Here is a 26,379-nt window from a genome sequence, read left to right on the forward strand (position 1 = left end):
GGAAGTGGATTGTCACCATCCACCCCGACAGCCACCAACGCAGCTGAACCTGTGATCACAGTGGAGGATGTAAGATCAGTCTTCCAGAGAGTGAACACGAGGAAAGCACCTGGCCCTTGTGCTGATCGGCTGGCAGAAGTATTTGCGGACATATTCAACCTCTCCCTGCTTCAATCTCAGGTTCTCTCCTGTTTTAAGAAGACCACTGTCATCCCAGTACCAAAGAAAAGCAAGGTAACATGCCTCAGTGACTACCAACCAGTGGCTCTGACATCCACCATCATGAAGTGCTTTGCAAGGTTGGTCATGGCACACATCAACTCCAGCCTACCAGACAACCTGGACCCATTGCAATTCGCCTATTGGCGAAACAGGTCTACAGCGGATGCCATCTCCCTGGCCCTACACTCAGCTCTGGAGCATCTGGACAGTAAAGACACCTACGTTAGGTTATTGTTTATTGACTACAGCTCTGCCTTCAATACAATAATTGCAAGCAAGCTTGTCACCAAACTCCAAGACCTAGGACTCAACACCTCCCTCTGTAATTGGATCCTTGACTTTCTAACAAACAGACCGCAATCAGTGAGGATAGGCAGCAATACCTCCGACATGATTATTCTCAACACTGGTGCCCCACAAGGCTGCGCCCTCAGCCCTCTACTCTACTCCCTATACACTCATGACTGTGTGGCCAGATTCTGCTCTAACTCCATCTACAAGTTTGCAGATGATACCACTGTTGTAGGCCATATCTCAAACAGTGATGTGTTGGGGTACAGGAAGGAGATAGAGAGCTTAGTGGAACGGTGTCATGACAACAACCTTTCCCTCAACATCAGCAAAAGAAAAGAGCTGGTCATTGACTTCAGGAAAGGGGGTGGTGTACATGCACCTGTCTACATCAACGGTGCTGAGGTCAAGAGGGTTGAAAGCTTCAAGTTCCTGGGAGTGAACATCACCAACAGCCTGCCCTGGTCAAATCACGTAGATGCCACGGCCAAAAAAGCTCACCAGCGCCTCTACTTCCTCAGAAGGTTAAAGAAATTTGGTTTGTCCCCTTTGACTTTCACCAGCTTTTACCGATGCACCATAGAAAGCATCCTATCAGGATGTATCATGGCTTGGTACGGCAACTGTTCCACCCAGGACCGCAAGAAGCTGCAGAGAGTTGTGGACACAGCCCAGCACATCACAGACACCAGACTACCCTCCTTGGACTCCTTGGTTTTTACCTCTCGTTGTCTTGGCGAAGCAGCCGGCATAATCAAAGACCCCACCCACCCAGGACATTCTCTCTTCTCTCCTCTTCCATCGGGTAGAAGATACAGAAGCCTGAGGACACGTACCACCAGACTTAAGGACAGCTTCTACGCCACTGTGATATGACCATTGAATGGTTCCTTTATACAATGAAATGGACTATAACCTCACGATCTACCTTGTTGTGACCTTGCACCTTATTGCACTGCACTTTCTCTGTAGCTGTGACACTTTACTCTGTACTGTTATTGTTTTTACCTGTACTACTTTAATGCACTCTGTACTAACTCAATGTAACTGCACTGTGTAATGAATTGACCTGTACGATCAGTTTGTAAGACAAGCTTTTCACTGTACCTCGGTACAAGTGACAATAATAAACCAATACCAATACCAAACAATGGAAATAGGGACATGAAAATAGGAAATTGATGCTGAAATGGAAGACCAGCCATGACTTTGTTGAATAGCCGAACTCTCTGTCATGTAAGAGCTTACTTTTAAGAAAGCAACAACAATCACAGTTTCAATAGAAATGCCACCAAGAAACACACTCAGCTCAAAGTGCAGATGGGTGTTTACTGGGCAAACCTACAGGGTCAATAATGGCAGCTTCTGCTGTGTCTTCTCCATCAGGATCTTGTCATGTGGCCAGTTTTGGAGTGAAACTAATTAACCACAGGAACCTAAGGAGGTAAGAAATCCATAGGATCCACAATTACAAAAGTCATGAAGCACTGCCACTGAAGCCAGGGCATCAGTGAAGACAGACAGGTCACCCTCAATTCAATGATTAGTGACTGTGCCTTGGACCCTTTTCAGTCAGATGGAAGAGAAAAATGGCAGGGAGTACCAAGTGAATAGGTGCTGTAATGCAGTTTACAGAAGTAGCCAGAAACCAAGAAGAGTATTCCAAGGACCACAATACAGCTGATCAAGGACAATAAGGAGCAGGAGAGAGACAGTCATTCTGGGAACCAACATGTATAAAAGTCATAGAAAGTGAGGAAGTGTGTCAAAGACCAAGAATCTGATCCACTGGACCACCTGGATAAAAAGAGCGAGGTCATGGAAGGGTTGTAAGAGATTGAAGCAATAGCAGACATGGTGGGCAATAGAGAATGAATGGGAAATTTTAGTTTATGTGGAGCAGTTGGTGATGTATCAGCACCAGAATGAAACACAGCCTAATTATGACAATCTGAGGTAAAAAGCTGATGACCCAAACCTGAATGAGAGATCTGAAGAAAGTACTCAGAGCACTCTTTGAAAGCAAAGGCCTTGTAGCTCTAGCTGTCAGAATTGTAGCAGGAATCAACAGAAGTGATCCCATGTTGGAAGGCCAAGAACCAAGGAGTGGAAACCTGAAGACCAGGACCAAGATGTAATAAAGATAACCTAACAGATGGAAATGGTGACTGGGAATAGGTTATAACAGAGAGTTGAGATGGGAACAAAAAGAAAAACCATGACCAGAAGCCCATTCTATAAACATGTCTGAGCAGAGATCTGGCAATATCTGAAAAGTGGGATTATTTGCCAACATCCATAGAAGGCTGCTTCTCAGAGGGATCTGTGGCAGGTGTGGTGAGACAACAGAAATATTCAGTGGCAGTCGATTGCTGAAAAAGTTGCTCATGACAGCACAACAGAGCAGTTACCTCCAGTCAGGCACACACTACAAAGAAATTGCTGTCATCTACAAAACAATCAGCAGTTATGGAACAGTGAAATGAAGCGAACAAAATCCAGATGAAGTTTTACAAGTTATGGGTGAAATGTACTATATTATTGAAACAACTTCACATTTATGTCAGAGTTCAATATTAGGCAGAGCATTAATGGGATCTCCTCAGAGCAGTGTGACTAGCGCTCGAATAATACATAAAAACAAAGCGAAGGCCACAGTAACAAAGCAAAAACAGAAAGCATAGATGGAAGGTGGAGTGCACATATTTAACCTGCTATAGGTTTGAATGTTAACAGTTTAAAGTTCATGATGAATAGAATATGTTACAAGTCTTTGGTAAAATTGTGAAAATGTTTTCATGCACAATAAGTTTGTGTATGTAACTATATCGTGAGTGTAGTGTCCAAATGTGTTATTGTGTATTTACATTCTCAGTAAGATAATCAAAGTTTGTAGGTTGATATTATAAATGTAATTATTTAACTTTATAATGAATCCATGTTGACTAATATGTGTATATAACCCTCTACTGTAAATATGTTTATCCGTTTGTCCAACATTCTTTGTCTTTTTCCTTTTATAGGAGAAACAGCATGGGGTGTGTCTGGTACGCGCTAAGGGGACTGCTACCTTAAGATTAATGAGTTGCTACTGTCTTAGGATACTGGGTTATGTAGTTATACATTGTTACTTTCTTTCTACCATGCTTGAAATTCAATTAAAGAATGATTGCCACTTAAAAAGAGAAAACACTGGAAACACTCGGCAGATCAGATAGCCTCTGGAGAGGGAAACAGTTAAATTTTAGGTCCAAGACCCCTTGTCAGAACTGGGAAAGGGAGGGGAAAAAACAACATTAACTTTCAGTACAAGAGAAGGTGGAGATGGGTAGAACATAGGGAATAACTTACGTTTTTTCTGTTTTTATTTCAGATTTCCAGCAACTATAGTTTTGTTGATTTTCATTGCCATACACAAAGGTTGTGTTTACTTGAAGATCCACATCTAAATGCGCAAATGAGTGGCAATATTAATCCACTCCAGCAACAGCAGAACCTTCAATCCACCACAGTAAAGAGCATCTTCCTTTTCAGCTGGATGAAAGGGCAGCAAGGGTGTTTTACTCTTTTAAATTCAAGTGTGCCCTCCCCACCATAGAGAGAGCCAAGGATGGAATCCAATATTAAGGCATAAAGCTGACACCCTCAGAATATCTTCAAAAGATCAGAAAAGCCAGCATTGCAATATATGAACTAGATGGATCAAGTGTGTCTGTCTTTATTCGTTTCGTCTCACACTGTTATGCTTTGAAGCTGCATAGTAAACCTTCCAAGAGCAGCATTTACTAAGTTCAGATGCATGTTCACACTACAGCAGAGCAGCTCATGGCTGAACCAATGGAAAAGTAACCATTTGAAAAGGTGGTGCTCCTAAGCAGATTTATCACATACAATCATTGAAAAAAACATGGACTTCTGGCACTCACTCATCTTGTTCTCTGCAGACTATCAACATCTCTACACTATTTCTCTGCCAACAGGTCAAAGTGAAGCCAAACAGTAAAGAGTACATTAAACTGACAGAAATATCTTTCATTGCAGACCTTTTAATCAACATATAAGCTCTTCAAAAACATAAACATAGAGGGATAGAGCAATAGAGTAAGTGGAGATCCATTTGAACCCCAGAACTAATCCAATTCTTTTCTCATTATTCTTCTTCCACTTAGTCACTCACGTGTGCATGTTTTAAAGCAAATTATCAAACACTTCAGCTTCATAGGCTGCTTCATTGAGTGCATCTAGATTTCTCTGTAGGCAGCCCCTTGCTTCCTCTATAGTTCTGCAGGATATGAGGTGACTAATGAGTCCTACGTGGGATCTGCAGACTCTGTCACAGGTGGAATTGGTCAAGTTTGAGGGGTTAAATGGATGGCTTGTTTGAAATCTTGTGCACTCCTTCTGCTGTTTCCAATCAGCCTCCATTTGCCACCATTGCAGAGACTGGAAGTATTTGCTGCCTTTCCAGGTACTCCACCATTATAAGCAGTTCCACGAGTCAGTGATGATGTTACATATCTCAAGGAGGCTATGGCAACATCTTTGAATTGTATTCTCTGTCTTTCACTCTACTCCTATCCCCATCTCACCATGATGGGAATAGCAGTAGAGTGCTTGTTCCAGGAGACTAGCATTGTGCAAGCAGGTAATGTAGTTCACATGCTGGAGCTGGTTGAGCATGATCAGAACCTCAGTGGATGAAAAGATTGGAAAGGGAAAAAACATTGACGTTGGTTCACCAATCCTGCTAATCGATATGGAAGATTTTGAAGAGGCAGCACTGATGCCATCTCTCCTCTGCTTTGAGCTGTAAGTTGTTCTCATCTCCCAAGACACACAGATGGATGAGTGTCACTTCTGTTTGGTAAAACACGAGTTTGATGCTAGGTCTGAAGTCATGGCCTTTGAACACATTTTTCCTCAGATGGCTGGAGGCCATGCTGGTCCACTAGACGCTGAGGGTGGATTTCATCAGGAATGTCCGCTGTCACTGTGAGGTAGTTCACAGAACACAAAAAAAATCTACATTGTGATGGATCTCGATTGTCAGAGGATCATATTCTACTATAGGGGCAGGTTGATGTACAAACTTAGCCTTGCAGATGTTTAGTGCAAGGTCCATCCTCTCTCATGCTCACTTAAGAAACCAGTGATAGTCAGGAGCCTTGGCCTCCAAGTGTGCACATGTGGAAGTGTCATCTGCAAACTGTAACATGATGCTGAGGCTGGAGTGATCTTGGGTTCTGCAGTGGGGGCAACAAAAGTTAAACAGTTTACTGCTTATCCTGTGGATTTATCCACTTTGGCAGAGAGCTTGGTGGAGGTGCACTAAATATTCAGTGAGGAAGATTAAGATAGTTGGTGCTATTACACTGCCTTACTTGACCACAGTCAATAATGGGACTGGATCTGTGGGAGACCATTGGTAAGGATCACAGGTTGAATTTGGCGATGGTCATCAATCAATGTATTTCAGACATCTTTCCATAATACTATTTCTAATTCTATATACAACTTCACAGTTGAAGCGGTAAGCCCAGGAAGTACACACAAATCCGGGAACATGAAGCACTAGCATCACACAGTCCATCTGTAATTAACAACACCACAGCTACCTGCAGCCAAACAAAATGAATTATGGAGTATCAGTGACCACAAAGCTGCTGATGAGAATGCAATTATCATCCTTCATCAAATACAAAGCCCAGGGATCTGGACTTCAGGGCAACCAGATTTATAGGATGGATGTTATTGAGCATGAATGCTCTCTGCAGTAATCATAGAATGCACTAATTATCTTGAAATTTTTGGTGGTGCCATCAGAAAAGCCCATAGAGTAACAAATGCATGCTTAACCATTTTAAGGAACCACAATCCAGCACGAGGAGCAATAGCTACTCCAGCAGTGCCAGGCAATTACAGAGCAAACTGCTGGAACTGCACATGAATATTCAGACTTCATTATAAGACCTTGGGTTCAGTTGTCCAGTTTAAAATGCTACTTTCACTCTTTACCCACAGAGAGCCACCTTTTATATTCCATACCTCTGCTGTAGATTGAGCTAATCTGACTGCTTCCCTCCTTCCATCCTCTCCTTCTCCACACGGCACACAGATTTCACCTCAGGGAGTCCATTTGCTATCCCATAATTATCTCAACTAAAAATAAAACTGCTAGAGCTCTTTTACAAAAGTCACAAAAAAATATTTCGCCTTCTAAGTAACACACAGCACAAAACTAAAGACAGATAAATTCTCTGAATATTGACAGACTTAACCTACCATGTTACAAGTAGTGTAATGGATTGTCTTAATTTCATTAAGTGGCAAATGTAAGGTTTGCAGAAGGCAGTAGATGGGAAAAGTAAATAGTAAAGACAGGGGCAACAATTTGCATAGAAATATAGACAAATGAATGGAAAAAAAACTAGGGCAAATGAGGATCAATTGTGCTTTTAAAGCAGACTTGTAGGATGATAATGATGATGGGATTACATTGCTCAGCTTTTTGAAGGAGCCAGCACAATTAGGACAGACAGAATTTAATTATGGTAGAGGAATCAAGAATGCAATCCTGACGTGCGGATAAAAAAAAATCTACAGATGCTGCAAATCTAAAATAAAATGCTGGAAACATTCAGCAGGTCAGACAGCATCTACGGAAAAAGAAGCAGAGTTAAGACTTCAGGGTCAAGGACCCTTTGTCAGAACTGGGAAAGAGAGAAAGCAAGTCAGTTTTAAGCTGCACAGAAAGTGGGGGAGAAGTGGATAGGACAAAGGGAATAGTTTTGACACAGTGAAGCAAAAGTCACCAAGGGGACAAGTTGAGGAAGGGGGCAGTTGGAGAGAAAGAAAATGCAAAAAAAAAACAATGAAATGTGGTCAATTAGAAGTGAGAATAAAAACAAAGAGACAGAGCTGTGAAATGCATGGCTGTAGAACATAATCAGCAAGTCAGGCTACACTAATGGAGAGAAGAAAGAAATGAGTCAGTACGGAGGTGGATAACTTAAAGCAGAAATGGACAGTTCTGATACAATCAGAGGAAGTGAGTTATATGAAGTTGTAGAATCCGATATTGTTAGAAGGCTGCAACTTACTCACAACAGGTGCTGTTCGTCAAGCTTCCACTGGGCTTTGTTATATCAGTGCAAGAGGCCACAGACTAAACAGTCAGTGTAGGAGTGGGATGGTGAATTAAAATGGCAGACAGCAAGGAGCTCCAAATTGAACACAGGTGTTCCTCAGACTCGGAGTTGTACATAAAGTCATAGAGTTGTATAGCATAGAAACAGGCTCTTTGGCCCACCCCGTCTATGCTGACCATCATGCCTATCTAAACCAACCACTTGTCTGCATTAATTCCATGTCCCTCTCTGCCCTGCCAAAATGCCTCTAAAATGTTGTTACCCACAGCAGTCACCCAATCTGTGGTTGGTTTCTCCAATGTAGATGAAACCACGTTGTGAACTACAAATGCAATATACCGGAATGGAAGAAGTGCAAGTGAATCACTGCTTCATCTGGAAAGACTGAACAGGTCCCTGGATAGTGGGTAAAAGGGCAAGTGTTGCATCTCATATGGTTGCCTTGTTACAGCACTTTCCCATGCAACAACAAATGTTCTAAGTGCTAATTATTAACGAACAAGAGATACTACAAGTGCACATATTCACTGCATGAAGATACATGGCCTTGTTCAAAGTCTAGCAAAGCTATAGTATTCACAGACCTGTTCCTGGAAGAACCCGGTATGTGTGTGATTCTTCGTTCTTCAGTAATGCCACAGAATAATATGCAATTTACCGTGTACCAAAACTGAAGTTAAATCACCACCCTCCTATCCTTATATAAAATTTGTTCTACTCTCCCATCTCCCAACATTATTAAAACTATCTATATTTGATGTATTCTTAAAAAAATAGACTGTAATCACATTAGCAAGACTACAATTAATGAATGGTCAAAGTGTATGACACATATTGGAAGAACACAGAAAATTAATCAAATACTTTGGAATTGAGCACTTGCCTCATCACTCATCAGGGTTGCAATCGACCTGCCAATTTCATGATATTGAGGACCCTTACCAAGAGGCCCCAGGAGAATAAACAAAAATCTATGGGGAGAAAGAAATAGTGAAGTGAGTAAAGTCTTAGAAGTAATCAACATTAAAGAAAAATATCTGGTAGTTATTAACCTCCACTTACACTGGCCAATTCCATTGGGAAGCATTATTTGTCGATCATTGATGATCATTTATTTTCCACCAGTATTGCTTGTGAACTGAGATCATATACAGTACCAATGAAGTAACATATTGGATACATGCACAATTCTTTACTATAATTGAATGATACTATATCAAGTTATCAAGTCAGTTGCCAGATGCTTACACATTCAATCTAAAACCTACAATTATAAAGTTATCTGAAATTTACCATCTGGGTACTTTGATTTTTGTAAAGTACATGGTTTGATTCTTTAATTAAGGAAAAAATAACCATTTAAGTAGAGTTTGTTGGAACTACAGGGAAATCTGACATCAAAACACCATGAAGAATATAATACCATCTTCATAAATTTCCACAATTTGTTGTTAAATTATTAACTTAGAATTCCACAAAATTATAGCACTGGAATGGGGAATATAGCCTGAGTGATCCATGCCAGCATTGGGCGATTGACCACACAAACTTCCTTCCACATTTCAACTTCACAACCTTCCTACTTCCTTTTCACTCATGTACTTAACTGGCTTTAATGCATCTCCACTATTCAACCACACCACGTGTTAGCAAGTCCCATATCTCCATTATTCTCTCAGTAAAATTTCTCCTGAATCCTCACTTGGATTTGTTAATAATAATCTTATGTTTGCAAGACTTTTATTTTACTACACACAAGTGAAAACAACTCAGTGCCTACCCAATCAATCCACTTAATAATTCTCTATTAGGTCAACTCTCAGTCTTCCTTTTCCAAGGAAAATAAACTTTGCTTGTTCAATCTTCCCTAATGGGTATTAACCATGTTTCCCATCTTCTCCTGTTCTTTAGTAGCCTTTTATGATATGGAAACAAGGACTCTCAAGTGTGAACTAATCACATTTCCACATATTTAATATAACTTCTACTTCATGGATCAGTACAGTCACTTTTTTTTAAATATTATAAAAATATCAAATTAACTGCACACCTCTTTTCCATGAAATATGTGTAAACAAAGCTGATTTATCAAACTGGTTCACAGTTTTACTTAATGAAGATGCATTACTCCTTTGCGATTCATTAACTTAAAACCACAGGAGTTCAAATCCAGATGGTTAATTCCATAATCCTTCACTCCCAGCAAGGAACTGCAATTGAGGAGAAGTGGGTCAGAGAATGAAAACACAGTATTGTATTTTCACTTTGACCTGCACTGTCTATTCAGGATGCTGAATACAGTCATAGAAATTATCCATTTAGGAAATGAGTGCTTCCAGGAAAATAAAAATATTTTGAAATTATCACATGTACAGTTCAGACTTATTGACTTTATGTTAATTGTGGACCAAATTTCACACTAAAGGTAACGGTCAGTATTTCAGTAGTCACCATTATTAAAGAATAAATTGGACAGCAATTTCTGGCGATCCAATACGTCCAACTAAACAGAAAGTTTAAAAACACAAAGTTGTCCCGAGTTACCTTGTTCCTGCATCCAAATCTTCACTGTATTTCTCCAAATAACACCTCGTTCTAAGATATGGAAGGGTGTGAAGTTGGAGTACTTACACAAGAGACACTCACTTAATATGACAATAAGAACATAGCCTGTTGTCTTAATGATGCGTTCTCATTGCTTCAGATTTTAATTATCGTTGGAGGCATTTTTAAAAACTAATAAATGTAAATACAAATAGAAATAAAAAGTACTTTTTTCTTTTTCCTTTATCTCTCTTAGTCCCAAACTTCTTTCCCTCTATTGTGCATTTTGCATAAGATTTTAGATTGAATAAACTATTCCAAATGACAAATTATTCAGACTTTGTGTGCCTCAGACACATAGTTGTTTGCCTTGTTAACACTGGCCCCAAGTCCCTCTTAAGGGCGCCTTGTTGTTTTGGATGTCTATTTACTGCAATATTCAGTGTAAAATTCTCTCAATTTGACATGCACCTGCCCTGGTTTTAACACCCAATGCTAATGGTTCACCTCTGCCTCAAGAAGGCAACATCTATCATTAAAGATTCCCCACCATCCAGGCCATTCCATATTCTCACAGCCACCATCATGCAGGAGGTACAGAAGCCTGAAGTCCCACACCACCAGGTTCAAGAACAGCTACTTCCCTTCATCCATTCAGTCCTAGAACCAACCTGCACAACCCTAATCACTACCTCAGCATAGCAACATTATGATCACTATGCATTACAATAGACTTTGTTTTTTTTGTTCTAATTGTGTTCTTTCTTGTATAATTTTGTACATTTTATGCTTAATTTATGTTTTTCTTTTGACTGTTGTGTCTCTAATGCTATGTATGGGTGATGCTGCTGCAAGTAAGTTTTTAATTGCACCTGTGCATATATGCATACAACAATAAACTCAAGTTGACTTAATTTCTATTATCATATCCACATGAACTTAATATTGATGTTTGAAGATTAATAAATTCCTTTATGTCCTAATGGTGATGAAACAATCATAAAACCATCTTTTCTTTGATCAACAACATGATTTTCATAAATGCAAAACACAATTGCACTTTTAACATCTCTCTTAAATCATGCTGTTTAAGCCCACGATAGCAGCAAGATAACAGCAAGAATAAAAACTCAGTGCTGTAACAATTAGAAAAATAACATGTTAAAGTATTGCTTTTCCTGCTTCCCACTAATTTTCTCATAATTAAACTAATCACACATTTTGTTAAGATTTAATAATGTTAGTACTAAAGCAAATGTTACATTTTCTCATGTTTAATTTGGTTTTAAGAATAAATCCAACATGTTCAGAACTGACTTAGCATTTACGTACTTTTTGTTCGTTATGCAATAAATGGGAACTTTGGACATTTAAGATTTACAAGTTTTTCAAATACCACTGACAATGCACAATTGATCTAAAAATAGTCAAAGAATTTGAGGTGATGGCAGAATTAAACTTTTCTGTGCAGAATTAAACTGAGAGATGGACACTTAGGACACTGAACACTCAGTTTAACAAAAGATCTTATGATTAACTCTTTCTCTTTCCACAAACACTGTGTGATCTGCTAAGTGTTTCCAGCATATTCTGCTTTGATTTCAGTGCAGAGTGAATATTATACACCTTACAACTTTATTTTATACAACCTTACCTGGTTCTCTGGGAGGAACAACCTGTACAGCAGCTGTTTGTCAGTTTGAATACAATCACTGATCTGTGTCAGCTGCTGCAACAGTCCTGTTCCAAGGAATAATATTTGGATGGCACTTTCAGTAACAATGTAACTTCCATGTCACCACATCCTTCCATGTCACTACATCCTTCCAAGGTCCAGTATGTTACTCAGTACTGTACCCAGAGCATTTCCACAAGACCAAAGTAACAGACACTCTCTAACAAATGCAAGCAAAAATGCAAGCAAATGTAGCTTTGAACATGACCAAACAGCAGCAGCCAGAAACAACCTATCCACTAGTTCAACAGCTACACTCAGTTCACCACTTTTGCACCTGACAGTTTCCTCCTTTTCAATCAAAAAAAAATTACTATTGCCTTATTGCACTGATAGCACACACAACCAGCAAAGCTTTTGACATACACTTCAACAAAGAAATTGATCACTTCCCTAACTGCTTGAAAGTAAAACTAAACTGAAGACAGCCTCCTGGGAAACAAAGGTTATTTGTTCCAAATACAAAAGAAGTCAGTTCCACGAAACTCCTGACCACCACAACAAAGAGCATAAACCACATGGTAGTAAAACAGTGCAATTATCTACACAAAGAAAACAATGTCCTACAATTAGTCTCGGGGGCAATGCCTCACTAAACATAATACTCAGTAGAGTAATTGTAGTGTATGTTACACTGCAGTAATGTAACATTGAAAAAGCATATGGTTGCTTGTCACACAGAAGCTGCAACAGGCGGAAAAAGTGAAAGAATGAAGTGGAACATGAAACTTTTGCATAACAGCAGTTCATGCCCAGAGGATAATGAGCATTTTTAAACCCTTGAGGCTGCAAATAGTTCAAAATACAGATGGAAGTTTAAACAAAAGAGTTTGACTCCATTCAACCACACAACTCGCAAACCTTCTGCCACACCCTCACATCAAAAATTCCAGTTCCTTAACACAGACTTTGGCTGCCTTACACCTGTTGTACCAGACAATACACAACTTTGACAAATCAGTTGATCCACGTCTAGCGTTCAAACCATCAAAAGCACCTTCCACTTCAACAACTTCCCCTCCTGAAGAAGGGTCCTGACCCGAAACATTGACTGCCTGCTATCCTCCACGGATGCTGCCTGGCCTGAGTTCCTCCAGCATCATTGTGTTTTTCATCTAGATTCCAACATCTGCAGCCCTTTGTTTCTCTATTCATCTATCATTTGGTCAATCTTATTGTTGCTAAACTCTCTATCCAGGTTTTAGTCATCAACAGTTTGCAATTCACCAATATTCTTCAAGTTGGTTTTCCCTAATCAGTTCATCTTAAAATTTCATCCTGTATTTCAAGTCCCAACACAAGCTCCCCTAATTAAAATAAAGAAAATGCTAGAAACACTCAGCATGTCAGTCAACATCTGTGGAAAGATAACAAAGTGAACATTTCTGGTCAAAGACCCTTTGTCAGAGCCCTCTCCTTCCCAGTTGTGAAGAAGGGTTTTCAACCTGGAACTTCAACTCTGTTTCTCTTTCCACAGATGCTGCCTGACCTGAACGTTTCTAATATTTTCAGTTTTTATTTCAGATTTGCAGCATCTGCAGTTTTTTTTTCCCCACAATCTGTCTCCCTAGGCCAATATACAGGGTGTACAGCAGATTCTGCAGCTTTCAGTCTTCCAGTTCTGGACTTTTTTTCCATGCCATCCTCATCCAATTTCAGAAGTGCTATGGGAGCCTTTATTCTTCACACTTTTCCACTTTACCCCTCCCCCTCTCCAAATCTTTACTCCAACCAATTAGCAATCCTCTGCCTTCAGCTGCTGACCCAGACTTAAATACTCATGAATAAGCCACGGCAATGTTGTGCCTCAACATACCTTGAAGAGCTATTCAATGTTTTCTTCATTGCCACCTTACAACTGGAACCATAAGGTACCCAAGCTCTTCCCCAGCTGCCAAACATGCCTACTATAGGTTTAACTTTATCTCTTTCCTGCCCTGTTCGAGTACTCAGGGTGCAACACTGGACCTCCTCCTGGGAAGTGAGGTAGGGCAAGTAGCATAAGAGTCTGTTGGTGATCGCCTTGGGTCCAGTGACCATAATTCTATTAGTTTTAAAATAGTTATGGAGAAGGATAAACCGGTTCACAGGTTAAGGTCCTGAACTGGGGCAGAGCAAATTTTGGAGCCATTAGGCGGAATCTTGCAGAGGTTGATTGGGAGAGATTGTTTGCAGGGAAAGGAGCGTCTGCCAAGTGGGAGGTCTTTAAAAGTGTGACGTCAAGAGTTCAGGGCCTGCACATTCCTGTTAGGGTGAAGGGCAAGGCTGGCAGATTTCGGGAACTCTGGCTGATGAGAGATATTGAGGCTCTGGTTAAGAAAAAGGAGGCATACACTGCACATAAGCAATTAGGAACTAGTGAATCTCTTGATGACTACAAGAAATGTAGGAGTACACTTAAGAAAGAAGTTAGAAGGGCAAAAAATGATATGAGAAGGATATGGCAGACAAGGTGAGGCAAAATTCCAAGAGATTCTATGGGTATATTAAGAGTGAAAGATAGCTAGGGAGAGAATAGGTCCCCTTAAAGATCAAAATGGCCACCTGTGTGCGGAGCCAAAGGAAATGGGCGAGATTTTTAATTAATATTTCTCTTCAGTTTTTACTGTAGAGAAAATGACAGAAGCTAGGGAAACGGGGGAAATGAGTAGTGTTGTCTTGGACCACATACAAATTAGCAGGGAGGAGAAACTGGAGGGCTTAAAGTGGATAAATTCCCAGGGTCTGACCTGGTGCATTCTCAGACTTCGTGAGAAGCTAGAGAACAAATTGCAGAGGCCCTTTCAGAGAGTTTTGCATCATGTCTGGCTACAGCTGAGGTTCCAGAGGACTGGAAAGTGGCTAATGTGGTACCGTTGTTTAAAAAGGGGTAGCAAAAACAAGCAGAGACTACAGGCCAGCGAGTCTGGCATCGATGGTGGGTAAAATGCTGGAGGGGATTCTGAGCAACAGGATCTACCAACATTTGGGGAGACAGGGTCTCATTTGGGACAGTCAGCAGGACTTTGCGCATGGGAATTCTTGTCTGACAAATCTCTTGGAGTACTCTGAGGAGGTAACCAAGAGGGTAGATGAAGGTAGGGCAGTGGATGTTGTCTATATAGACATTAGCAAGGCCTTTGACAAGGTCCCTCATGGCAGTCTGGAAGGTTAGATCACATGGGATAATAAGATAGATAATATAAGATCTTTACTGGTCACATGTACATCGAAACACACAGTGAAATGCATCTTTTGCATAGAGTGTTCTGGGGGGCAGGCAGCCCCCAAGTGTTGCCATGCTTCCAGCGCCAACATAGCATGCCCACAACTTCCTAACCCATATGTCTTTGGAATGTGGGAGGAAACCCATGCAGACACACGGGGAGAACGTACACACTCCTTACAGAGAGCGACAAGAATTGAACCTGGGTCGCTGGCGCTGTAATATTGTTATACTAACCACTACACTACTGTGCCAGCCCCCAGGGGGAGATAACAGATTGGATCCATAATTGGCTCAGTGGTAGAAAGCAGAGGGTGATAGTCGAGGATTGTTTCTCAGACTGGAGGCCTGTGTCTAGTGGTGCGCCACAGGGGTCGGTGCTGAGACCTTTGTTGTTTGTAATGTATACAAACGATTTGGATGTGAATGTACAAGGCATGGTTAGTAAGTATGCAGATGATACTAAAATAGGTGGTGTTGGAGATAGTGTAGAAGGTTATGAAAAATACAGGAGGATCTTGATCCGCTAGGTATGTGGGCTGAGGACTGGCAAATGGCTTTCAATCCAGATAACTGTGAGGTATTGCATTTTGGGAGATCAAACCAGGGTGGAACTTATATAGTAAATAGTATGGACCTAGGGAATGAAAGTGCATAGTTCGCTGAAAGCAACATCACAGGTAGATAGGGTGGTAAAAAAGGCGTTTGGCACACTGGCCTTCATCAGTCAGGGCACTGAGTACAGGAGTAGGAAGTTATGTTGCAGTTATATAAGACGTTGGTGAGGCCTCACTTGGAGTGCTGTGTACAGTTTGGTCACCCTGTTATAGGAAAGATGTGGTTAAACTAGAAAGAGTGCAGAAAAAGTTTACCAGGCTGTTGCTCGGACATGGGGGCCTGAGTTACAAGGAGAGGTTGTGTAGACTAGGACTTTATTCCCTGGAACATAGGAGACTGAGGGGTGACTTGATAGAGGTGTATAAGATCATGAGGGGCATAGACAAGGTGAAGACACATAGTCTTTTTCCCAGGGAGGGGTTGCTAAAAACAAGGGGGCATACGTTTAAGATCAGAGCAGCGAGATTTAAAAGGGACATCAGGGGTAGCTTCTTCACGCAAAGGGTGGTGCATATTTGGGACGAGCTACCAGAAATAGTGGTTGAGGCAGGGACATTAGCAAAATTTAAAAGCCATCTAGATAAGTACATAGATAGGAGAACGCTCGCTGGGCAACACAGTCGGCATGGATAAGTTGGGCCGAAGGGTCTGTTTCCATGCCATATGCCTCAATGACCAAGCCACTTTGGATCTTGTCAACAGGTCAATGATCATCACCTTTTTGTATATTTACCTCCAGTATCTGTTTATCCGTGAGTAATGCCCTTCCAAACTATGAACTAGATCCTTAAACACCAATCCAATCTCAAAAGGAGTATTGTGTTCAATTCTGTTCATCGAATCATGGGAAGGATATGACATTAGAAAAGGTCCAGAAAAGATTTACGAGAATCATCCTGAGATGAGGGACTACAGTTACAATGATAAAATGCAGGTGCTGGGACTGAGGAGAGGTCTGATAGAAGTATATAAAATAATGAAGGGTCCAGACAGGGCAGAGAGTGGAAGGCTGTTACCATTGAGGATCAAGGATTAGTGGTCACAGGTATAAAGGGAAGATTAATAGTGAAAATCAGGAAAATACATGAGGAAAAATTCATGAGGCCATGGAGAAGGGCTCAAGTGTTGGAACAAACAAGTTACTCTGGTAGCGAGCCAGATTGTCTTCATTTTGAGCTATAACTATTCTATGACTCTATTTTATAAATGTTTTCTAAAGATGTAACTAGCAGGGTAGCTAATGGGGAAACCAGTGAACGTAACACATATTTGAATTTTCAAAGGATTTTCCTAAACTGTCACACAAGAGGTAGTGACACAAAGTAAGAGTTCATGGGATTGGGGTTTGGTAACAAGTTAATGTACAGAGACATGTGGGGTGGCACACAGAACAGTGCTTGGGCCTCAGTTATCTCCAACCAATAATCAATGGAGGATCGACTGCAATGTATAGAAGCTACTGATGATGCAAATCTGGGTAGAAAAGGCAGCATACAAACTAAAACAGAAAATACCAAAGAAGCTCAGCAGGTCAGGCAGCAATTGTGGAATGAGAAAAAGAGTTAACATTTTCATCAGCACTCTGACAGAGACAAATTAGGTGAGAGGGCAAGGAAGTGCCAAAGGAGAGTGAGATGGGAAATGTGTATTTATTCACAATGATAGGAAGAATAGAAAAGCAGCGTGTGGAAAAGATGGGAGTCTAGCAAACGTCTGTACATATTGGAAATTATCTTTGAACAAAAGAGACAGGAAGATAACATGAAGGTACAGGAGGAATAAGGACGATAAATGTGTTCACTGTTAACTGCAAAGGATTGCACAATAAGAATGAAGTTAAATTTTGTCTCCTTACAAAGGAAAGGATAGGCTTGTCATACACGCAGTGGAAATAGATTAAATGGGACCTATGTGTATTTAGTTCCCAGCAGTGGTCCAGGACTGCTCAGGGATGCCCCCTTTAAATCATGAAGTAGGAAAGCTGCAGCAGTATGAAAACCTGGCTAGTTTTGAGTGGCCAGCAACAGACACATTGTGGATTAACATGACCTAATTTCCCATAGGAATGCTCCACATGTTTACTGCATTAAGAATAGCATATTTAGTACGCTTCTGACATTGAAAATGACTCAGCTGAGCACGATTCCCCTGTGCCATCAGAAGTCAACATCAATAATTGTGGCCTGAAAACCTATGACAGGGAAAAATTTTTTAAAATAATCATAAATGGTCCTTATTTCACACAGCATTATAGCTGTACATGTATCTCATTTCTTGGCAAGAACCACGGTTCTCCCCTGTATCAGGTTGCTTGCATCCAACATTCAAGACCTACTAACACAGAAGGTATCCTACAAGTAACCTTATCCATCACTGCCACATTAATAATTGAACTTTTCCCAATCCCATGAATATTAATGATGGCAGCAATCCCTTGTGAGCTCATTGCAAAACTTCTACCTTGATACACTTCACAAATCCCACCATCACACCCATTACAATTCTCCAAGTTTTATTCCCCCAATCCAAAATAACATTGTAAGCTAAAGTTGAACAGTATTAATGTTTCTTTCAATGAACTCCAAAGATTTATTTTCTCTCAAAAAAAGCATTGTTTTCTACTTTATTCAAACCAACCACAAGTGGGAAAATGGAGCAATATCAGAGAATTTAAAAAGAACATTTAAAAAGAACTAAGGAAAAAAATTAATTTTTGAAAACGTTTACATGGTCGCATCAAAATATTATGATTTCCCATCTGTTCAATTCATGCCATAAAGACTCAAAAGTTTCTTTTTAAAATAAGAGGCACTGTATAGGGAAGGCTGGAAACCAAGCAATCCACTGGTTCCTGATAGTTTCATTATTGTTAGGGGGAAATGTAATAATTTCTTGTTGGTCTGGGCAAAGAGCCTAAATTTTTCACCTTAGCAATTAGTTCTTGAATGATCTAAAATACTTGAGTTTCCAAGATTAGAACTTAAAAGAGAACATATTGTTTTTAATGTCCTTATCAGCTGAAATGGTTTTGTTTCTAATTGATGTTTCAGCACATTCATTGTGAACAGTTGCTTAGCAGAGAGTAACAAGCAATGTGCATCTGCAAGACTAACCGTGTTGGAATAGGAACTTCAGCAACTCCTGATAAAACAGCAGCTGGAGACAAACGAACAAATGCAACAATTGATCGATCCAGAAATTCAAGTTCACCAACTAAAATATTTGAAGCCTCTGCACCCGGAGGTATCTTTTTCATAAAGTGCATATCCACCTAAAAGAGCACAAGATAAAAAACAAAATTGGATCATGTAACAAGAATCAATAAATCACACCTGAATAAATGGTAAATATTACCCACTAGAAGTCACTTCCATTATAATTTCAGACGAACTCTAGTTTTAGATAGAGGAAAGATGGAGAGATGAAAGAGTCAATATTTCAGATTGATCACGTTTCCACATTCAAATGCAAGGTCATCAACCACGATATGTTTCTCTCTGCACAAATGCCACTTGGCCTGCTGAGTATTTCCAGCATTTTCTGTTTTGTTGGAGGTATTGTGCTAATTGGCAAGGTGGAAAGGAGCAATGGAGATAGGGCGGGAGGTGAGACTGCAAGAGGAGCAGCTGGTGGGGCAGTGATGGGCAGCAAATGGAGGAGTGAGGAGAGCAATGAATGGGTAGGCAGGGGATGCAAGGAATAAAGTGATAGCAAATGGAGCAACCAGAAGGCAGCAAAGAGAACAAGAACGCAGCTGTAATATAGAAGTGAGAACATTGACATTGGTGTCTTTATGACCAAAACAAAATCAGCATCTGGTTATGCACCGTTATAATAAAACACCTTTCCTGAGAGTGGCCCTCAGAAGTGGTCTGCATTATAAATCTGTAGCTCCCAAAAAATTTTGTGCACACTGATCTTGAAAATACTTGTCTGTCCTATTATTCAATTATGGAAATAAGGGTTGTGGCTGTTTAGATAATGCATTTCCTACTGTGGAAAAAATGGCTCTTCCTGTTATTAGTGGGGCAGCCTCCTGCCTTACACATCCCCCTCACATTGATTCCAGTTCACAGTAACTCCTGAAGTCATTGCCTCCATCTCATACAATACCACCAAAAGTAGCCGCCCTTCAGGGTGCCAGCCAGAGGGCCTTTGTCTCATAAGGCAAGGTCTCCAGCGGTACAACTCAATCCCACATCCACTACTTAGTGTTGCAATGTGCCAGATCATTAAATTCTTTGCATATACATTTCAAATATCAAAAAAAAATGTCCACTTAATTAGCTCCTAGACCTCAAAGTAAAATTTTTAGAATACTGAACAAAAATATAATTTGATACATTCAGTCAGTGTAATTAGTATCCCTGATGGCATCCCTTACACAGCGTAAACACCCCGATTATTTTTAGCATCACATCCTCCAACTAACAAATGGCACCCGAATCTGCTGGGAAAATGTACTTGTGCTTAGTTATATTATTGAAGTGAATATTTACGTCAAATATATATAAACTACAAAATAACTCACTGCTTACAGAAAGAATCTATAAATCTGTATTCTACAATTTATCATAATTGCATGTAATGTGTCTCATCCTCTTCTTACATATTATGAATTCATATAAAAATGCTGCTTAATTTATATGCTGTTCCACTCTCACGATCTACTGCAATGCGTCAAAAACAGCAACATAAGGTGGCAGTCACAGCAAAGACAACCGTAGAATGGCTGTCCTGGCAACTACAATAGTGAAATGCCTGAAAGGTTTATACTGAATTAGCCTAGAAACTGCAATTGCAAGTCTGTGCTGCATTCTCTCAAGCAGTGTATGGGATTAAATTCCATCTTAATTACCTGAACACTTAGCTCAAATCTTTTATAATTCCTTTGTAATAAATTCAAATATTCAATCCCTCTGCTGTTAACCGGCTTATCTGTGGGTTTGAATTTTCTGTAGCTTTGTCAAACGATTCTTTTAAAATACAAACAAAATTAGTCTATGCTTCACATTATTTTTCCATATCTACAAATAAAATGTTTACACCTTTGTCTAAATGCATAAATGGTACCAGTACCTCCACAGTCATACTATTTCATTATCTCATTATACATCCACCATGCTGTTACATCCCAAAAAACAATGCACAGGCTAAGTTTCTATACATCCACATTAGTGACAAATTTAAAGTTGGATTTCAGCTAAAACTGTTCATACAGATTAAAGAATCTTTTCTTTCATTTCAAAATTATGGCATACTGTAGATTCTTTGAATTATTCCAGCAAGGAATTCACAAGAAACTTAATTAAAATATAAATTCTAATTCTCTACATTTTTTATCCAATAGCTATTTACTCCCATGCATACATAGAATTTAGGAACAGAAGTAGACCACTCAAACCCTGATATGTAACTTAAATATCCTAAAGTACTTTATGGGAGAGCTACAAACAAAAAATTGTGCCAAAGGCTTTGTCAAAGAAGCAGGTTTTAAAGATGATCATAAAGGAGGAAAGGAGATGCAATGAGGCTTTGAAATGGGATTCCACAGCTTAGGTGTTGGAATTTGAAGATGTGAGTACTAATGATGGAGCAATTCTGAGACTGACAGTGGATGCCAAGAGGCTGTTTCTTCTGAATGGAGAGAGTTTGGAACTAAAAAAGTGATGGACTCTGAAGAAGAGATCAGTCATTGAATGATGAGAAATATCTTTATGGATTGGGTTGTAAATCATTTCAATTCTCTACCTCTGATGGTCATCAAGTATATTCATTGCTAAAACTGATAGATTTTTGGATATTGAGGGAATCAAAATATATGGGTGTCAAATGTCAAAGTGGACAAGTTACAGAATCAGCCATGGTCTTGTTGAATTTTGGTGTAGGTTTACAAAACCCTAAGGATTACTCTGAAATGTTTGTCAAAAATTAACAATATTCAATTGAAAATCAGGCAAGTGCTGGTTACAGGTATTCCTTGTTAGACTATTGTTTATTGACTACAGCTCTGCCTTCAATACAATAATTGCAAGCAAGCTTGTCACCAAACTCCAAGACCTAGGACTCAACACCTCCCTCTGTAATTGGATCCTTGACTTTCTAACAAACAGACCGCAATCGGTGAGGATAGGCAGCATACCTCTGGCACAATTATTCTCAACACTGGTGCCCATCGAGGCTGCATCCTCAGCCCTCTACTCTACTCCCTATACACTCATGACTGTGTGGCCAGATTCTGCTCTAACTCCATCTACAAGTTTGCAGATGACACCACTGTTGTAGGCCATATCTCAAACAGTGATGAGTCAGAGTACAGGAAGGAGATAGAGAGCTTAGTGGAATGGTGTCATGACAACAACCTCTCCCTCAACGGCAACAATACAAAAGAGCTGGTCATTGACTTCAGGAAAGGGGGCGGTGTACATGCACCTGTCTACATCAACGGTGCTGAGGTCAAGAGGGTTGAGAGCTTCAAGTTCCTGGGAGTAAACATCACCAACAGCCTGTCCTGGTCAAATCACGTAAATGCCACTGCCAAGAAAGCTCACCAGCGCCTCTACTTCCTCAGGAGGCTAAAGAAATTTGATTTGTCCCCTTTGACTCTCACCAACTTTTATCGATGCACCATAGAAAGCATCCTATCTGGATGTATCATGGCTTGGTACGGCAACTGCTCCGCCCAGGACTGCAAGAAGCTGCAGAGAGTTGTGGACACAGCCCAACGCATCATGGACACCAGCCTCCCTTCCTTGGACTCTGTCTTTACCTCTCATTGTCTTGGTGAAGTAGCCAGCATAATCAAAGACCCCACCCACCCGGGACATTCTCTCTTCTCTCCTCTTCCATCGGGTAGAAGATACAGGAGCCTGAGAGCACCTACCACCAGACTTAAGGACAGCTTCTACCCCACTGTGATAAGACCATTGAACAGTTCCCTTATACAATAAGATGGACTATGACCTCACGATCTAGCTTGTTGTGACCTTGCACCTTATTGCACTGCACTTTCTCTGTAGCTGTGACACTTTACTCTGTACTGTTATTGTTTTTACCTGCACTACATCAATGCATTCTGTACTAACTCAATGTAACTGCAGTGTGTAATGAATTGACCTGTACGATCAGTTTGTGAGACAAGCTTTTCACTGTACCTCGGCACAAGTGACAATAATAAACCAATACCAATTGTTTTAAGAACGTTCCATTCATAACTTCTCCCTATAATGCCAATAATCACTCTTTGGTGTACGTTATCTTTGATTTACAAATCTGACTTTCTCTATAAGCAACAGTGCACCATTTTACACCCAAGGGAAGATGCTGCACCAAAATATCCAGAGCCCATCTTGCTAGGCCTTTTAGATTTCTTTCCCAGGATCACATCCTTTTGATGAATTGAGGAATGGCTGTATTGAGAATGACACACGAGTGAGGTAGTCAGGGGTATATTATTCATCAAGAGTGAACTTTTTTGATGAACTTGTGGGGGTGAGAATGCATTGTGTCATGAAAATGCATTTCTGGCCATAAGGAGAGAACTATTTATGAATGGGGGGAAGAAAGAAGACATTATTCAACAAATAACCAGATGTTTTCAATTTTTATTAATTTATTTCATGTGAACATTGAGCATTCTACAGTGGAGTTAATCAAAAAATATGGCTTGTTGGCTGCTTGAGAAATGATAAAGGATTATTACTACATTAAATTGTGAATTAATTCCATTAATGAAATCCAATTCTGAGAGATGCAAACTTAAAATCATATTCCCATGATTTTTCAACAATTAACAGTAAAGAAAATTCAGATTTCTCCTTGCGCAATCAAAGGAAAATAACCTCAGTTGTTATAGTTAATTTAAATGGTTAGGAACACAAGTACTAATTAGTTTTTAAAAGTAATCCTTGAAATGATTGAGTGCAACTGAATTTATAAAATAACAGAACCATCCTACACAGAAGGAAGCTATTCAGCCATATGCTGGCTCTTTGAAAGAGCAGCCAATCTTAGTCCTACATGCATTTTTTTTTTGTTTGTAGTCATGCAAGTTGCTCATTCCCTTGTATGTATCCACTTTACTTCATAAAATTATTTATGGAATCATCTACTCCCACCTTTTCAGGCAAAGTATTCTAGCTCTAGACAATGCTTTTTAGTAAAAAGATTTCTCCACATCATCTCCCCTCTAGATGTCTTGGGAACAAGTTTAAACCTATGACATCTGTTTAATGTTCCACAAAGCACGTTAAAAAAGCATTCACCTTTTTCTTGCTCCAAGGAGAACAGCCCTAAGTTTCTCAGCCTTCCTCTTCATTCCTGTTAACATCCTGGTAAATGCCCCATTGCTCTTTCTGTCTCCTTCGTATGTTTCATGAAATAGGATACCCAGAATTGTCCAAAATAATCTGACTGTGGCCTACACAGTAATTTATAAAGCTCTAGTACAATGGTTTTCTATTACAATTCTAGATCTCTGTTTATCATCCAAGTAATCCGTGCGTTTTTGTAACTGCGTGGATACTTTAATGATTTGCATACATGCACATCAAGATCTCAATGCTCAGCCATACTTTACAAAATCTGGAAAATAAATTAAATACATTTTGCCAAATGATTAAATCGATTATAATTGTGTAGTGCTTTTAACAGAGAGGTTTGAAAACAAAGAAGAGAATTCTAAAATCAAGGTTTTGCCAGACCAACGTGAGTTCATGAATAGTGATGATGGTGAACACACTGAAAGTTTGGATCCAGGCAGCATTGTGTTGGGTGAGCTGAAGTTTAAGGAATTACAAGATGAGAAGCCCACCAGGAAGCTAGGGATAAGAAACAGCAATGGACAAGGACTTCTATTACTAGATGAGGTAAGGCAGGGCAAAGACACGCTTTGTTATGAAGGAGGAAGCAGGCAGTCATGACAATGGAGAGAACACAGGGTTGAAAATACAGTTTAGGATACTTTCAAGCCTGCAATCATCTATTCAATCACATTTTGCTGCACAATGAAATTTGATGAAACAGAAACAATGAAGTCAAAAGAGGCAGTGCTGGATGTCATTAGCATACATGCTGAACCCGGCAAACTTCAGGTGGTATCAGCAAGGGACAACTTGTAAATGAGAAATTGGAGTGGTCAAAATTGTTGTTATGATAAGCAACACCTCGTGTTAGCAGAACTATTGCATCTGATAGAGTACCCAAAAAAAGGAATTGTCCATGGTTGTGGAAATGCTGCAATTATATGGATCTTGTTATCAATTACAATCATTTCTTGACAAACCTCTTTGCATAAGAAGCTATGACTAGGAAGGGAATAATTGTCAGTGCATGATGTAAATCCACATTCAAAAATGAAAGATAAAGTAAGAATGCAGCTTAGATTAGACTGATCAGATGCATCCCTTTGTGCTCATCTTAACAAGTATATTAACAAAGGTTAAGTACAAAAGCACCTGCCCAACTTCACACCCAAGTAATAATGTTAGCAGGGGAGAAAGAATAAAAAAAAACATGGAGGAAAGAAAATGCGATTGTAAAAGGTGGCCCAGATTAAATATGGTTTACAATTGGCTCTCAGTGCTAGTTTGGCTTGCAATGAATGGTACTTATCCAAACCACTTAGCAACCACAATATATCTCATTCTCTAACTAGGCCATGCATTGAACAAAATACCACAAAGAATGTCTGTGCTTTGGGTTATAGTATGAACAAACATAAAAGGGGATTAAAATAAGCCAGATTTGAAGCTGTTTAATGTGGGTTGACTTGAAAGTCACATTTGCTAACAGGACATTTTATTTCAATTACAATTATTTTATCCATTTTAAATCGAGCCTGCTGAAGCTTAGGAATAACATTTTGTTAAAATTTTCTGTTCCATGCATTAATGTACTTTAATTTGTGTTCTTTGCAAAATACCAAACATTCCCTGGTCAAATATAACAAATTAGTTCCGTCATTTGTTCAAAGCATGGAGAGTGCTTTTCACATTTCATTCATGCTCCATCAAGCTTAGAATAATGATTTAAAAAATATAACTCATATCAGAATATTAGCCCTATACATTTAAGACTGCCCAAATCAAATTGGGGTAGAATTTCTACTTTGGGTATATATGGAAAATTGCACCTAAAATGCATTTGAAACCCAAGTGAGTAAGATAAAGTTTATGTAAATTAATTTTGGCCAAAACTTAATTAGAAGCAAAGGTCTGGATCAACATTTATTTGTGAATGAGAAATGCACTAAAATGGCACTGCATAAGAAACCTGATGTACAAAGATTTCCATTAGAATATGCAAAAGCAATTTTCCATCTTTTCTTTGGCTGCATGTAACTTCAGATTCTATAGCACCATAGTAAATGGACCTGTACTATTTGATGTAACGCCTAGGCCACCGAAAGCAGCAATGCTCAACTTCAGCCATTATTGTATGTTATTGGGTAGTTCAGCATGAACTATTTGGAAGGGGGAGATTGGAAGCAAGCACCATACATCTCAGATGCTGATTTGACACGGTGGTGGTAAAAGCAGACACAGAGAGATTAGGAATGCTTGGAGTCACCTCAAGTAGTATAGGTCTCACCTGAATAACAAACAGAAAACTCTTCC

The 26,379-nt window shown here is 39.7% G+C and overlaps 1 protein-coding gene across 3 annotated transcripts in view; it reads right to left on the minus strand.

Annotated features, from left to right (window-relative positions):
* slc4a10a (solute carrier family 4 member 10a) overlaps window positions 1-26,379 on the minus strand; it is a 182,086-nt gene that overhangs the window by 51,598 nt on the left and 104,109 nt on the right. For all 3 annotated transcript variants that reach the window (XM_052025762.1, XM_052025752.1, XM_052025742.1), the window contains 2 exons: window positions 18,877-19,034; window positions 8,545-8,632 (listed from right to left, as the gene is read on the minus strand). In XM_052025762.1, the coding sequence (XP_051881722.1) occupies window positions 8,545-8,632; window positions 18,877-19,034 (246 nt within the window). The remainder of the gene's footprint in view (window positions 1-8,544; window positions 8,633-18,876; window positions 19,035-26,379) is intronic.

This window comes from Pristis pectinata, chromosome 1 (genome assembly GCF_009764475.1).
Source record: "Pristis pectinata isolate sPriPec2 chromosome 1, sPriPec2.1.pri, whole genome shotgun sequence".
In the NCBI taxonomy this organism is placed as follows: domain Eukaryota; kingdom Metazoa; phylum Chordata; class Chondrichthyes; order Rhinopristiformes; family Pristidae; genus Pristis; species Pristis pectinata.